Here is a 15,580-nt window from a genome sequence, read left to right on the forward strand (position 1 = left end):
TGCCACATTCATCTGCCCCCTGCAGCTCCCAAGGGTACCACAGCCTCCCCGTCAGTGTGGACACTGGTCAGCCCCCAGGCTCCTCTCTGTCTCCCCTCACCAGGCCCTCCCCCAGGCTCCCCACCTCTGTCTCCCCTCCCCAGCCCCTCACCCAGGTGCCTCCTGTCTCCCTTCCTTGCCATCCCCTAGGTTCCCCTCTCCCTCCCCTCTCCAGCCCCCAGAGGTGCTACCTTCATGCCCCCTCCTGTTCCTCACTCCACCTATAGGTTCCACCCCCACAGCCCACCCTTGGGGTCACAGGCCCACAGGACTGGGTCGCAGGGAGCCCTGTGCACTCAGAATGAAGCCCCCACCCTCACAGGGTCCTAGGGCCTTCCTGATGCCCTCCTATCCAACTCAGCGCTAGTCCACATGCAGATGTCCACACGTGTTCACAGGTGCATACACAAGCGTTAGCACACTCACCCACCTCACCCTCTGCTCACACACACAAGCCCCTCCTCCAGACCCACCACATGGGTGCTCAGCAGAGGCAGGATGCACTGGGGGAGCTTGGCCAGGCTGAGGACAGCCCTCCTCTGCGGCCACAGTGCCTCCCCCCCCCCCCCCCCCCCCCCCCCCCCCCCCCCCCCCCCCCCCCCGCCACACTCCCCGCTCAGGACCCAGGGCCCCTCTGATTAGCTTCCCCTGCAACCCAGGAAGGGAGGGGTCCTCGCCCCACAGTCATGGTGATTCTGGGGCCACCACTGCAGAGAGGCCCGGAGAGAGCCCTGGGCGTGGGGAGCCGGCCAGGACCTCAAGGGCACCCCGCTCTGGGACCCTCCAGACCTTCCCAGGCACCACCGACAAGGGCAGGAGGCCGCGCTCCCTCTACAGCCAGGTGGGTACCTCCACTTCCCTTCCCCCCTCTCCCCAGCTCCTGCCACCCTTCCCGGGTCCTGGACACCCCTTGCAGCCCCTCCTGTACAGACCCCATGCCCCACACCGTTGCTGCACCCACCTGCCCTGTCCGGATAAGCTTGCCACAGGCCTGGGCCACTCCTGGCCTGACATCCTGCCCAGGCCACCCGCCCTCTCCCCCATTCTCCCCTGGGCCGCCCAGACGACTCACTCACGACATCTGTGGCACACTGGGGGCCGCTCCTGGAGAACAGGGGTCTGGTCTGCCCTCGGTGACCCCTGAGGCCCCCGACGCCTAGTAGGCACCCGTGAGGACTTGTGGGAAAGAGGCCCCAGGCCAGGTCAGGAACCGTGTGCTGGGTGGACAGGTATACCCACCCGGGTGTGTCTGCCTCCCCAGCCTCCCTGAGCAGACTGAGGCCCAAGGCCCAGCCTCTGGACACACTGCAGCTGCCTGGCTGGCGTGGGCCAGTGGGACCAGCGCCCTGAGGAGCCCCAGCTGCTGGGGAATGTCCGAAGAGCACCCCTTCCCTTCCTGCTCAGCAGCTGGCCTGCACAGCCCCTGGGGCTTCAGGTTCCCCCACCACAACGGAGGGCGGGCCCTGTCGGGAGAAGCGAGCCTGGGCCCACAGACAGGGTGCCTGACGCTTTGCACCAGAGGGCCGCCCACACCTGGGCCCCTGGGCAGTGCCCTACCTTTTCCAGGCCAGGAAATGTGAGTCCCTGAGCTCTTCCACCTGCCAGCCGGCCGGACACTGGCCCTCACAGGGCATGTGCCTGGACAAGTCGTGGGCCCGACCCAGGGCCACCTCTCACCACCAAGCACAATGCGGGGGGAGGGCCTTCAAGGGCTCCATTGTTCCCCCCAAGGCCTGGGGTCTGAATCCCCGATTGTCCCTGGGGCTGGACAGGGCCCAGAGAGGGAAGGGGCCTCCCCTACTTGCCCCCCCTTCCTCTGCACATCAGCCTGGCCCCGCCTCACCTGCCTTCAGGCCTGGGGTGGGGATGTCCAGTAGCCCTCAGATTCAGGCCAGGCCCCCACCTGCCCTTCTCTCTGCACCTGGGCTTTGGGACAGAGTCCAGCCTCCCTGTCCACTCCCTGCCACCTCAAGTCTGTGTCCATTGTCTGGGTCCCACCACAGAAGCGTGGCATAGGCACGGACAAGGGCTAGGGGACAGCAGCTCTCCTGCCAGCACAGCAAAGCCACAGCAGCCCTGACTCGAGAAGGGTGGCTTCTACAGGTGTCTTGTGAGACTCCGGGAATCTGGGAACCCCAACAGGAGCCCCCAGGGGTCCTCCCTGTGCTGGCCTTTCTGGGCCCAGCGGACCACGCACGAGGTGGAGGGGAGCCCTAGGCCCAAACAGGCCCCCAGGATGCAGGGTTCTAGCTCCCTCCTGCATCAGATCCTGGGCCACCACTGCAGCCCAGCTCAGGGACCAGGACAGGAGGGGCTCAGGCAGGAAGAGCCCCAGGTCCTACTGCCCACAGCCTCAGGGTACCTCCACCAGGCAATGCTCTCCAGCAGCCTCATCTACTCCATGAGGGCCCCACCCAGCGCCCAAGACTGACCTCCCTGACCTAGGGAGGCAGTGCACAGGGAAGCTGGGGGTGGGCTGCCCAGAGCAGCAGACGCCAGAAAGAACTGAACTGCTAGCCTCCCACACTGAGGGGGCGGCCAGGAGTCGGGGTTTGTGATGGACAGCATGGCCCGGTCCCCAACACCCTGGCTTGAAGATGGCAACCCACAGGCTCAGGGACACGGTTACACAGCAGTTTTTATTAGGACATGGGCCTGGCCCCCATAGGAGGGGGAAAGGGGAGGCCAGGGTCCCCCAGACACAGCAGTCTGAGGGGAGGAGGTGCTGGCTGATGTGAGCGGAGTCCCCAACGGGGAGGACACAACTGGCAGTCCCTCTCAGGAGTGGCTGGTCCTTTGGGCCTTCTTGATTTCCTGCCACAGGGAGAGAAGGGTATCAGGAGGGCCCAGGGGATAGGCCACATCGTCTGTCCCAGCCCCTCTCCCTGCGTGCACTACAGAGAAGTCCTGACCCTGCAGAGCCCACCTCGGACAGTGCCTCCTCCAGGGCCTGATAGGCCTTGTCCAGGTTGTCATTGATGATGATCAGGTCGAACAGGCCCTGCTCCTTGCCTGGGGAGGGGGGAAGAGGGAGGGCAGGGTCATCTCTGGTGACCAGGGACCCTGGGGGTCTCCCTGGTGGGTGAGGAGCCTGGGGGGACGGCAGGTGGCCAGTGCCCACACTCACAGCTCTCCATGTCAACACGAGCAGCAGCCAGCCGCTTGGCCAGGCTCTCCTCAGTCTCTGTGTTCCGCTGCCGCAGCCGCTGCTCCTGAGGCACAGGGGAGGGTCAGGGTGTCTGGGCGGGCCCCGCCCCCAGCCCCGCCCCCCCCCCAGCCGAGGCCCACCCCCCACCAGGACGTCCAGCGAGGGCGGCTGCACAAAGATGTAGATGGGCCGCAGATCGGTCTTCTTGATGTTACGCACGCCTTGCAGGTCCACGTCCAGCACGCAGATGCGGTTCATGGCCTGCACAGCCCGCACCGCTGCTTTGCTGGAGGACAGAGTGGGGAGGACAGAGGGGCGGCAAACGCTCAGTGGGGCTTCTGGGGCTCAGCAGCCCCTCACGGCCTCAAGGAGCCTCAGCAGGGCATGGGCCTGGCCGGACATGAGTGCAGAAACCTACCAGGACCCCTGCACCTCCTCCACCTTTCTGGAAGTACACGTGTGCTGGGCCCTCTGCTGGGCTGAGGGTGGCTGTGGGAAGCGGCAGGAGGGCTCACTGCACAGCCCCAGGGCACCAGGTACCCACCCAACACAGCCCCACTGTCCTGTCCAGCTGTACCTAGAGCCTAGGATGGAGCAAAATGGGTCTCATAGGGTCTCTGGCTCACCCTTGCCAGCGGCTCACGAACAGGATGTGCACACAGGCTGACGTAGGCCTCTCAGCAGGGTGGGAAGAGCTGGCAGAGAAGTATTGGGGACTGGGGGGCACCCCCATGCCAGCCCACTACTGGGAGAGCAAGCTGAGTACAGCCTGTGGTCCTAGAAGACCCAGATTGCTGGAGTCCTCATTGAGCGCCAGTCCCTAGAGGGGCCCGCGGACCTCACCATGGCTTGGCCAGGTGGACAGAGGTGGCTGGGAGGAGGGGCCTGCATAGCTCGACCCCTGGCTGGGCTGGGGACCTGACTCCCAACTGCCCAAACGACCCTCAGAGGTCCCGTCCAGCTGAAGGCAGAGCCCCTGGGAGGGTGTGGAGGTGCCAAGTGTGGCCCACCTGGTCCCGTACAGGTTCCCCGAGAACTCCGCGTGCTCAATGAAGTCACCAGCTGCAATGTCCCGCTGCATCATCTCCCTGGTCACAAAATAGTAATCTGCAAAGAGGGGCTATCTGAGCCTTGCCCATGGCCAGACCACCAGGGGCTTGGGCATCAAGTGTGGCCAGAACCAGCATCTCCGGTGCACCCGTCCGCCCCACACGGAGGGGCTGTTCTGGGCGCTGAGCAGAACACACACATGACACCGAGGAGAGCCTGGAAACCACTGGATTCCAAAGGAAGGCTAGATGGAGCCTGGACACTGCTGGCCTCAGAAGGGGGGCCTGGACACTGCCAGCCTCGGGAAGGGGGGTCCTGGACACTGCCAACCTGAGCAGGGGGCCTGGACACTGCCGACCTGAGCAGGGGGGCCTGGACACTGCCAGCCTGGGCAGGGGGGCCTGGACACTGCCAGCCTGGGCAGGGGGGCCTAGACACTGCCGGCCTGGGCAGGGGGGCCTGGACACTGCCGACCTGGACAGGGGATCCTGGACACTACCGGCCTGGACAGGGGAGGTTCAGGGGACTCCCATGATCCTACTAAGACACAGAAGATACCTGCAGTATCAGAGGAACCCTGATGGTACACAACTGTGATGTCTACATCAATCAGAGGACCATGTGCGGAGTGGCATGTGTGTCAAGACTGGTGCCTTCAGGGACCTTATGCAGAGATTGGGGCCCCCACCCCATCTCTTCCTGGGTGCCAGCATGCTGCCTGCCCACCCTGTGCGGGGGTCCATCTCTCAGATGAGACAGACACCAAGGGGGGAGCTCACCTTTCCCATTCTCTTCTCCAGGCCGTGGGTCCCTCGTGGTGTCTAGGAACAAACACCTATGACCAATCTGGGAACCTGGTGCCCCTACACCCATGCATGGCCTTCTCTGCAGGGCCTGGCTCAGCCCACGAGTGGGTGTGGGGGCCCCAGGTCAGGGGGTGCAGTGTGGGGCTACCCCACGGGTGGGTCAGCAGGCGGCCTGGTCCTACCCCCAGCATCCCTGAAACCCTCCTGCCCCCTGCCCCTGCAACCCAGGCCTCACGGGACACGCTGAAGCCGAAGATGCTGCCATGTGTCTGCAGGAGTCTCTTCAGCAGGGTGCTCTTCCCCGCCCCCGATGGTCCACTCAGGACGACAGGCCTTGGTCCTGACATTCCTGTGGGTGAGGGAGAAGGGATCAGCGAGGCCTGAGGGATGTACCCAGAACTGGAAGCGGGCGGGTGGCTGGTGCCCCCCCTACCCTGTGTGAAGTCAGCCGGGGACTGGGATGGAGCTGGACTTGGAACCCAGCGCCAACCTAGTTGTGCCTCACCCGGGGCTAGCTGGTGTCACACACATCAGCCACAGATGTGTGAGTTCTCTGGCCATGCAGTCCTGGACTTTGGAGCCTGGGAGGGTCCCCATCCCTGTGTCTCCAGGCACCACACCCAAGACAGCCTCGGTCAGTAAGCAGCACCTGAGCCCTGTTCTGGAAGCTTCCAGTGGGACGTGGGAACCCAAGGGACCACAGCTTCCTCACCCCTCCAATGCTTGGGCAGGTGGACCACCCCTAGCACTTGGCTCAAGACAGGGAGGGGGGGGAGCTCCAGATGACAGCCGCCCAGCTCTGCGCCCACCCGACCACCCCTAGCATGCCCAGCAGGACCCACCTCCTGGTGGGATGCAGACTCAGGGACCAGCCTGGGGCAGTTCCAGAAGAGCCTGCAGGGGGTGGTAATCCCTGCTCGCTCCCCACTCTCTGAGCACTAAATCCCTCCCAAGGCAGCCAGCCCCGCCCACTGAGCACAGGAAAAGGCCACTCCTCAACTCACCCACCCAGACACCTCGTGCTCAGGACACGTGAGCAGGGCCAGGTGCAGACTTGGGGGCTGGGGCACCCCTGGCGCACAGGGGCACCCAGGGGGACTTGTGCTGGGCTGGTGCAGCTCCCTCCTCTGCCAACCCCTGCAGGGCTCCATCTGGGGGCCCCCAAGGTGGCTGGCAGACTCCCCTTGGCTGCCCTGTATCCCAGCCAGGGCGGCCTGTCCGCAGGTCCCTGGGCGGGCCCCGATCTCCTAATCCTCGATGTAGGCCAACACAGTAATCTGGCTAAAGCACCGCTATTCTGAGACCACCTCACCTTATGGACAAGCCCTGAGGAGGATGGGGGGGAAAGGGACCCTCTGCTGGAGACATAACAGGCAGGGACCTGGAAGAAGCCGTCAATACGCTGATGAGCATCGCCTTCAGGTGACGCCTCTTCCAGGTGTCCTTCCCAGCAAGGATCCCATTGGACCCCCAAGTGAACTCTGGTGGTCCTGCCTTCCCGCCCACAGGCCCAGGCCCGCTGCAGCTGCCCTCTCCTTGGCAGGACAGCCCTGGGTGTGTCTGGGGATGGGAGTGGAGGGAGGGGTCTGTCCATCCCACACCTGGCCCTGGCCCTCCACCTAGGTCTTCCTGGGAGCCTGTGGTGTGTTGGTGCCTTGGGAACACGAGTTCCTCTGGGCAGGGCGGCGGTCAGGGAGCTGAGCAGGAGGATGTCCAGATCCTGTTCACAGCAGCACATGTATGGGGAAGCTGTGGACCCATCTCGGAGTGTTCCCTCTAGGGATTCTCCACCACGGACCTCATGGGGCAGGTGCCTCTGCCCCAGGATGCCCCCTCCCCCACACACCTGCTAGCACCCTGCAGCCCCCAGTGGTAAACTCCCCGGTGGTGCCAGCCCTGCAGCTCCGACATCCCAGGACTGCAAACGCACCAGGAGAGACACGTCTTCAGTAAGGGCCAGACCACACACATGGAAGTGCCACACGGTCTTACTCACCACCCCACCCTCCACCCTGTCCCAGGCGTGTGTGTCCCAGAGCCCCACCCTCCAGGCCTCCTCCCCGTCGGCCCGAACTGGCCGCCATGCCATGGGCAGCAGGTGCACACTCAGGGTGGGCTGAAGGCAAGAGTGGCCTGCTTGGCTCTGAAGCAATGCCACTCCCTGTCAGCCTCCCCCGGCAGGGGCATCCTCCTGGGCCCCACCTGACCCTCAAGCCCAGGCTCCAGACCACCCTGTTGCCCTCCCTCAAGGGCTAAAACCCTGACAGTGTGGGGTGGGAACACCATCTGGCCAGCCATGGCCATGCTGCAGGGGTGGGGTCTGGCCAGCCAAGAGCACTAAGTCCTTCCTGACGTGGGGCCCACGGAACTGAGCTCCCTCACCCCAACACAGGCCACTACCTGGCCCCCATGTCCAGTGGCCATGGTGGCACAGTCCTGACAGAAGCCACCTTTGACAGGAGCACATCCAGCTGGGATGGGACTGGAGGCCCCAAGGCCCCAGCTACACTCAAGTGTGTCCTCTTGTGAAGGAGGTCGCCCAAGTGGATCTGGACCAAAAGGGCTGGTCATACCTGTCCCCAAAAAGGCTGCATGGGCAGGGCTGTGTGTGGGGTACAACCAAACCAAGAGACCCTGAGAAACCACATAGCTCTCAGGATACCCACAAAGTGGCTGATGTCTTCTTCCCCACTTCCTGTCCCCAGTGGGGTAGGACCAGTCCCTCCTTGAGAGGAAGCTGGGCTGTCTGACACTGTGCAGGACTCTGGCACCGGGCCAGGGCCTGGGGCATAAGAACTAGAGAGCAGGAAGGAGCCCAGGCCCTCCAAGGGGAGGGACCATCCTTCTCCTAGAGACTGGGGTCTTGTCCTTGCACTCCTAATCGTTATCAGGACCCCCCCTCCCTTCCTGCTCCTCTTTCCATCGTCTGGATCTTCTTTCTTGGCAACACAACACTCAGCAAAAAGCAGAAGCCAACTGTTCACTTCTTTAAAAAAAAAAAAAAAAGGAACATGGGCATGGCCAAAAAAGAAACCTATGGAGAGTCTTAACCCTCAGAACTGCCAGAAACTGATACCTCTTAACTGCTGCCCCACTGGCTCCAGCCAAAGATGAAGCAGCCATACAATGTGTTCCCAGGACTGAAGAGAGCCCCACCTGGGCTGTGAGCGGGCCTGCTGTGTGCAGCTGACGTGGGAGGTTCCCACAAGGGGGCAGCACGGGGCACACTCAGCCGTGGGTGGTGAGATAGGAAAGCACATGCATCCCAGGCCCCTCCTGGGGATGAAGGCCAGGGTCCCCCCCCCCCCCCCCCCACCCCCGGGGTCCCTCACGACCAGCCCATGGTCCAGGATATGTAAGACTGACAGAAGAATGTCCACAAGTCCGCGCTTGGGAGGTGTGCTGCCCAGGAGCCTTGTAGGGGACTCATACAGCTACATCTTGGCCTGTGTCCTCCCTGCCCCATGGGCCCTACCCTGTGGGCCCTACCCCACACTGGCCACTAACACCTCAGCTCCCAGCTGCCCTTCCTCCCCGTGGAACAGTGACGTGGCTTGCCTCCCTGCTCCTCCCCAAACCAGCACCCCCAATGACCTAGGCTCACTCCCTCTCCTGTTCCCAAAGTAGCGTCTAATTACACCACACGCGCAGTTTCCAGCAGCCCAGACTAAAGCGTCGGGTACTGACGGAAGCTGAGCTCCACCTAGGACGCCCATAAGCCACAAAGGTTTGCCACCAACTCCCTGCTCCGCACAGCCTCGGGGCGCTGGACCCTGGGGGCAGGCCAGGAACCCGCAGCAATCAGCAATCCCGGGGGGCGGTGGGGAGGTGCGGGAGACCTCCGAGGGGCCAGCTCCATCTGTCCAGGACCCCCCTGGGTTTGCCCTCGGAGGAGGGAGCTGAAGCACAAAGAGCCAGACTACCAGGAGTTTCCCTTCTTGAGCCCAGGGAAGACTGTGGGGGCTTTGCGTGGCGGCCACAGACGGGCCTTCAGAACCCTCTTCTCCCAGAGTCTCCGGCTGTGCTGTGCGGCCCACCTTGGGGAGGGGTGTCAGGCTGCTCCCCCTCTCTGCCCCTCCGCATGCAGCAGGGTCCACAACGGCATCCAGCGTGAGGTCCTCAGGCCGCGGGGGATTTACAAGCTGTCTGGAGCTTCACGAGCCAGGAGAATCCCCTCCTACATTTTGAGAACTAACACAGGGAACCAGCTTTTAATTCCTCTACACGAGAGCAGCAGCTACCAGAAGCACCTGCGCTGCACGGAAACGCGCGCGCGTACGCGAGAAGGGCGGCCCGTGACAGGGGCCGAGCTACATTCATGGACAAGCACACTGCCCTGCTCTGCTCGCGGGGACCGCGGCCGGCCAGCCCTGGGGCGGCCCGCAGGGGCCGCAGGGCACGACTCCGCGTGCTCAACCCCCGAGTCTCCGCGACAGAGGCGTCACCAGTGCGACGGGAGGGCTGACCGCGAACGGCCCCCGATCCAGCCCCGCGGCCTGCGCGCGCCCCGACGTTCGCCCGCCCGCTGCTCACCGTCCGAAGGGACCCGGCCCAAGGCGGCCGCCGCCAGCCCGGCCAGCGGGCGTCGCAGCATGAGAGGCCGCCTCCACCGCCCGCCTGCGGGGCTACGTCAGCGCCGCGCCGGCCCGCCTCCGTCCGCAGCGACCTACGTCACGGCGCCGAGCCGGCCCGCTGGCGCCCGCGGAGGTCGACGTCACTGAGCATCGCCGGGCCGTGTCAGTACGTAATAGTACGGCGCCGGCCTCGCCCCGCCCCTCGTACGTGTCGTCAGCGCCGCGAGACGCGACGCCTGCGCAGGACGGCGCGTTGGGTTAGCCCAGAGTGTGTGTGCTGTACCTGCGGTCGCCTTCGTTCCCCAGTGGCCGGCGGAAGCCCGGACGCTGGGAGTCGAGGTTCTCCGGTGAGCAGGGCAGGGTGGTGCCGGAAAGGCGCGGGCGTCGCGGGGTGGGAAGGGCTTTCCCCGAGGGAGGGTCCGAGCCCCGCCGCCGGCCCTCGAGGGCGACAGAGCATGGGGGGGCATCCGCTTGGATAGTTCGTTTTCCCGCGAAGTGGCTTCCTGAGGCGGTGGGAGGCCTGCAGATACCCTTGCCCATCAGGTAGGGGACCCCACAGCAGAGCTGCGCATCTCGGCCGGGAGGTCTCTCTGCCAGGGATCTGAGTGTCCGACATCCCAGACAGGGGTTGGGCTGTGAAATTCCTGGCTTGTCGTGCACGGATCTCTGCACCGACGGTTTCCTGGGGGTCAGGGCTCAGGGACAGTAGTTCCAGGTCTCGGCTCTCCTTTTATAATCCCGACATCGCGTGGTGTCGTGAGAAGTAGGTGACCTTGGGAACCAGGGAAACCCCCAAGGTGCATCCTCAGAATGGCTTCCCTGCGTCTGTAACCCACTACCGAGGGTCTGGGCCCTGCCGTAGACTTACGGACTCAGGCTTGGGAGGTAGGACCTGGGCATCCGGAGTTCAGGAACCCCACCCCCCCCCACCCCCACGGATGATGCTAATGGTAAGTCAGGGCTGAGAGCCTGACGGTTTACTGGGAGGGACTGGCAGAAACCCGGTGATAACTTCCCTGTTGTAGACGTCCTTAGGTCTGTGGTTTCTTCCTGGCTGGGATTTGATGGTTAGGTGGGAAACCTTGTCTTTTAAAAAACTCTCAAAGGGCTCCTGGGTGGCTCAGTCAGTTGACCATCTGAGTCTTGATTTCAGCTCAAGTCATGATCCTAGGGTTGTGGGTTTGAGCTCTGTGTCTATTCTCTCTCTGTTTAAGGTTCTCTCTCTCTCTGCTCCTTTCCCCTATCTCTCTCTGAAATAAAAACCTAACACATAAATAACTAGTTAATCAGTGTTTTTTCTTCTTGTCCAGCAGGTTGCACACCAGGCCAGCGGCTGATCCTGAGCCTCCATGTACCACAGGGGCCCCCCGGGAAGAATGGCCACCATGGGCAGTCTGCTTGGGTAAGCAGGGACTTCCAGGCCCCTAGGGACTGCTGTCATGGGGCCGCCTAGCCAGCGTGTTTATCTGAAGAGTACGTACAAGTACATACAGATGATATGGTAGGTGTCGAGGGCAGAACAGAAGCGACTTGTGAGCACTTAGCAGCAAACACATGGTGGTGGTGGTGAATTTCCTATTCAGATCGCACAGCCCAGCCTGACTCTGGGTCCTTCCCACTGCTCCCACTGGAACTGTGTCCTCATCTGCCCTTCCCCTGACGTCGTGTCCTCCCTCCGATGAGAAGTATGGTGTGATCACAGTGTTGCCACAGAGCTAAAGGAGAGCAGGGTCCTAGTTGGTTCTGTGGCATCTAGGGAGAGGGATGGGGCACCGGAAGCTGCGGGTAGTGTGAAGCTAGGTAAGGGACTCCAGTGCAGCGTTCCCAAGAAAGTTCATGTTAGAAACGCTGTTACCGTGAGGGAACACCCAACATCCCTTCCAGCCCCTTCTGGAAGCCTCCCCAGTCCACCAACCCAGGGTCCTCCGAGGTGACTGTGTCCTGTCCACCATCTGCATGACTGATGGCAGGGACTGGCTTTCTGTTGCCATACTGAGTGCCCAGTGACTTAACGGCAGATGCAGTGTGGTTCTTGCCCTGAGAACAGCAGTCTTGGGGAGGAGATGTACCCTTGGCCTGAGGGCTTGCTGGGAAAGCTGGGTGTGGTAGGAGCTCCACACAAGGTAGGTGGCACTGTGTCAGGCTGTGAGGTTGCAGGACACGCGGTCAGCCTGCCTTGTGGAAGGGGCAGGCCTGAGAGCTGAAAGACACCCCCACCTGCAGAGGACGGGGTCTCCATGAGAGCCGATGTGGGGACCAGGTGGGAGGTGTGGGCTGGATGGGGCTGCTCACACAGCGAGAGCCTTGGCAAAGTCAGGTGGGGAGCTACTGGGATGCCTGCCTGCCATGGGCGTGTGAAAGAACACTGGGCGGACAGGGCCACCTCTGGCATATAAGACATTTCAGGGAATTCTCGAACTCTGCTGTCGGTCAGGTGCCCTCATCCTCAGACCTGGGCTAGAGCCGAGTTTGCAGGAAGGGTAGACTGGAGTAGACCTTGGGGGTCGTGCAGCCCAGCAGAGTGGGGTGACTAGGGCTTCCCTTGTCCTGTCACTCGAGAGCACACACCCTACTGTACGGAGGGAGGCCGAGTATCTGCCGCACTCAGAAGCCAGGTGGGCTCTGGGTGTTTCAGTCCACTTGTGCTGCCCCAGCAGCAGGCCATGGGGGCTGGGAGTGGGGAAGCTGGAAGTCTGAGCTCAGGGTTCTGTGGAGGCCTGTCTTCCTGGTTCCAAGTCCTCACAGCAGTGTTCCGGTCTCTTGCCTTATAGGGGCACCGGTCCTACTGTGAGGGCCCTTGTGACCTCCTCTCACCCTAACCACCTCTGAGAGGCCCCACTTCCAACAGCACATCATGGGAGTCGGGGCTTCAGTGTCAGAATCCGGGGGAGACACGAAGGTCCGGGCCACAGCACTAGGTCTCTGTTCCCCTGGAAGTCTGGTTCCTGCCCGATGCTGGCGTCCAGTGCCTGAACTGTACAGCCAGGCCTCACCAGGAATGGTGCCTGAAGCCCACTGAGGTCTGCACTGCCGACCTCTGCCTTCACACCTCTGAAAGCCTCGTGATCTTGCCCAGCTGCTATGACCATGCCCTGTTGTGGTGCAGGTCAACTGTGTGCACCCTTGGGAGCTGGACAGCTGGGCCCTGTGGGTACTCCAGTCCCCGCACCAGCCACTGACCCGTGCACATGCGCGTCTGTGTCTATAGCCTACTGCGGCAGCACATGCTGATGGGGGCTGCCCCTGCGTGTCGCCACCTGCACCTGTCCTCCCAGATCGCTGACAGCAACAGGGCCTCACTCACGCGCGTGCGCCGGCAAGCCTATGCGCGCCTCTACCCCGTGCTCCTGGTCAAGCAGGATGGCTCCACCATCCACATCCGCTATCGGGAGCCACGGCGAATGCTTGAGGTGGGCCTCTCTCCCCTGTACTCCCTGGGGTGTGGGTCCTGGCAGGCTTGGCCGTAGCAACTGCTCCTGCAGGAGCTGTGGCCTCGGCACCCATGGCAGCCTAATGGGTGAGGGGAAATGGGGGCCATGAGGAGAGGGAGGAGGGAGAGTGGACTTAGCTCCACACGTCAGGACCAGAGAGCAGCTCTGAGCTGTGTGTCTGACCAACATCAGTCTTGGGAAAACAACTGAGAGCTTTGAAGGCAGACAAACCTAGCGAAATGTGAAAACCTGAACCACACAGTGGAGGACAAGGTGAAGCAGAGACAGGGACAAGGCTCTGGGCCCTCTGACCGAGCCCCTCCCCACAGATGCCCGTGGATCTGGACGCCCTGTCCCCAGAGGAGAGGAGGGCCCGGTTCCGGAAACGCATGGCCCAGCTCACAGAGCAAAAGCAGCAGGAGCCAGAGCTGGGCGACGACTTTGATGTGGAGCGGTACAAGCAGTTTTGGACCAAAAAGTGACTGTGCCTGGAAGCTGGCTGGGTTGGGGACACTGTGGGCGGGGAGGGTGAGCCTTTAAACATGGTGTGTTCACAAAGCCGCCTCTGCCTTGCCTATCCTTCTGGTGTGTGCGTGTCTGGCTTGGGGTCTCTGTGGCCACAGGGTTGGGTGAGAACTGCAGAGCCAGCCCTCAGGGCCTGGAGCCCCTCCCCCCTGCACTGCCTTCCAGCAGGGCACCACAGGCTCTCCTGGCGGGAGTGTGGCAGCCACAGGGGTGGAAGTGGGTGGAAGGAGCAGGGTGTCTGGGATCCCTGCTGGTGGCTGGCCCACCCTGCCCAGCACTGAGGCGCTCTCTGCCATACCCAATGCCAGCAGGAGGTGCCATCGGCCCTGTTGTGGACTCACTCTGCTTGCAGCCCCGCCCGGTGCAGCTACAACAGACCAGCCTTCTGTGGTTGACTGCTACTTTTCCCTCTTGTGGTGGGTGTCACCTTGGTCAGGCTTTTGCAAGACTGAAGGCTCAAGTCCTAACCTTTCCAAGTGCAGCTGGCCCAGCCCCAGCCTCGGGCTGCCCTTGGGTGTTGACTGTGGGGCGCTGCCTGACAGATGGTGGGGAAGGTGTACCCAGCATGACTGGAGAGGGGCGCTGGCGTCTGATTGTGGCTCCCAGAGAGGGATGTAGTGCTAAGCACCCACCTTTGGACTCCTGAGTCCCCACTGGTCCACTGAGCACATTGGCCCTGAACAGGTTTACAGGGACATGCGCCGCCCCTGCACCTGTGCCTGCCCTCCAGCTCCCTGCTTGTGAGATGCCCAGTGGCATTGTCTGATCCCAAGGTAGCCAGGACGTTTCTGAAGATGGCAAGGCACTTTACCTGAAGTGGGGTCACAATGATGGATGCAGGAGATTTGTAGCCAAAAGGCAAGGGTGGATGTTGGTGATGAGAAATTACTAAGAGGAATCACCCAGGTAGGGAGCGTTCTGGCAGATGCCACCTAATGGGATCATTGCTGAAGGCAGGCTTGGCAGCAGCCCCACATCTGCATGGGATCCTGCTGAGATACTGAGGCGGGGGGGGGGGGGGGGGGGGAGGGGGGCCTGGGCAAGCTGACCAGGGGTCATGGGATCCTGTTGGTACTGAGGGCAGGGGTCTGGGCAAGCTGGACGGGAGGCCCAAGGCCTGGCTGGAGAGCTCTGGAGACCTGAGCAGTCTGGTCAAGCAGAGAACTCCATCTGCGCTACAACCTTCGAGGACCCAGGGACTTCCTATACACGGACCCCCAACTCCAGACCTCCGCAAGTACCACCCCCCCTTCCAGGCCCATTTGGGGACTTCAAACTTTGTGCTGACGGCTTCCAGTGTCCAGACCCTGGTGGCTGACCCTGCCTGGCCAACCACAGGCGGCCCCCGTGGCCCACGCGCTCCCCAGAGGAGCCTGCGGTCTCAGACCGGCGCTCTGCGCTCCCGCGCTGGAGCCCCCACGGGGCAACCCCCGGCCCAGGGGAGGCGTCGGCTCTCCGGGCCACACGTGGGGAAGCCCAGACTCCAAGACGACTTAGCGTCAGTGCACGACGCCGCAGGGGTGCCTAGGGAGCTTCCTCCGGATCCGAGCCGCTTCGAGCCGCCCCCTCCCGGGACTGCTGATCCAGGCGGCGAGCCTGGACCGCCAGGAGCCTAGGTGCGCGCTTGGAGACCCCCCTCCCCCATCTCCGGGGACGCCGGTCGGGGGTTCCCAGGGGCCGCCCCTCTCCCAGCGCAGCCCTGGACCCCGGCGTCAGCCGCCCAATGTGGCTCCTAATAACAGCTGTTGTGCCAGCCGTACGCTCAGGACCGGGCCCAGCGCCGTGGACCGCTCCTTCCCCAGGGCGGGGCGCAGGCGCGCTGAGCGAACGCCAGGGGAAGTGGAGCAGTGAGCCGTGCGCAAGCGCGCCAAACCTTGGCGCGGGAGGGGAAGCAGTGCGCATGCGCGCGTGGCGCTGCGGAGCCAGCGCGGGTGTGACGTTCAGGCACGCGACGCGGGAGCGGGCGCCGGCGGCGGCGGCGGCGGCGGCGGCGGCGGCGGCGGCGCC

General features: G+C 63.3%; 2 protein-coding genes across 5 annotated transcripts; one reads left to right on the top strand and one right to left on the bottom strand.

Moving 5' to 3' along the window:
- Window positions 1–2,659: 2,659 nt before the first annotated feature.
- GUK1 (guanylate kinase 1) lies at window positions 2,660–9,687 on the bottom strand. Of its 2 annotated transcripts, XM_049648407.1 has the most exons (9): window positions 9,577–9,678; window positions 9,081–9,234; window positions 5,279–5,392; window positions 5,017–5,058; window positions 4,198–4,294; window positions 3,335–3,473; window positions 3,167–3,251; window positions 2,966–3,051; window positions 2,660–2,853 (listed from the first exon to the last, which is right to left on the bottom strand). In XM_049648407.1, exons 2-9 carry the CDS (start codon window positions 9,124–9,126, stop codon window positions 2,818–2,820), a joined length of 645 nt encoding a protein of 214 aa, XP_049504364.1. In that variant the 5' UTR covers window positions 9,127–9,234; window positions 9,577–9,678; the 3' UTR covers window positions 2,660–2,817. The 2 variants fall into 2 exon arrangements, with proteins under 2 accessions (XP_049504364.1, XP_049504363.1); XM_049648406.1 differs by lacking the exon at window positions 9,081–9,234 and having other exon boundaries at window positions 9,577–9,687.
- A 165-nt stretch (window positions 9,688–9,852) lies between these two features.
- MRPL55 (mitochondrial ribosomal protein L55) lies at window positions 9,853–13,606 on the top strand. Of its 3 annotated transcripts, none has more exons than XM_049648413.1 (4): window positions 9,853–9,964; window positions 10,928–11,019; window positions 12,826–13,027; window positions 13,378–13,606. In XM_049648413.1, exons 2-4 carry the CDS (start codon window positions 10,967–10,969, stop codon window positions 13,528–13,530), a joined length of 408 nt encoding a protein of 135 aa, XP_049504370.1. In that variant the 5' UTR covers window positions 9,853–9,964; window positions 10,928–10,966; the 3' UTR covers window positions 13,531–13,606. The 3 variants fall into 3 exon arrangements, with proteins under 3 accessions (XP_049504370.1, XP_049504369.1, XP_049504368.1); XM_049648412.1 differs by having other exon boundaries at window positions 10,931–11,019; XM_049648411.1 differs by lacking the exons at window positions 9,853–9,964; window positions 10,928–11,019 and adding an exon at window positions 11,026–11,118.
- The last annotated feature ends 1,974 nt before the right edge of the window (window positions 13,607–15,580 follow it).

This window comes from Panthera uncia, assembly GCF_023721935.1.
Source record: "Panthera uncia isolate 11264 chromosome A1 unlocalized genomic scaffold, Puncia_PCG_1.0 HiC_scaffold_17, whole genome shotgun sequence".
Taxonomy (NCBI): domain Eukaryota; kingdom Metazoa; phylum Chordata; class Mammalia; order Carnivora; family Felidae; genus Panthera; species Panthera uncia.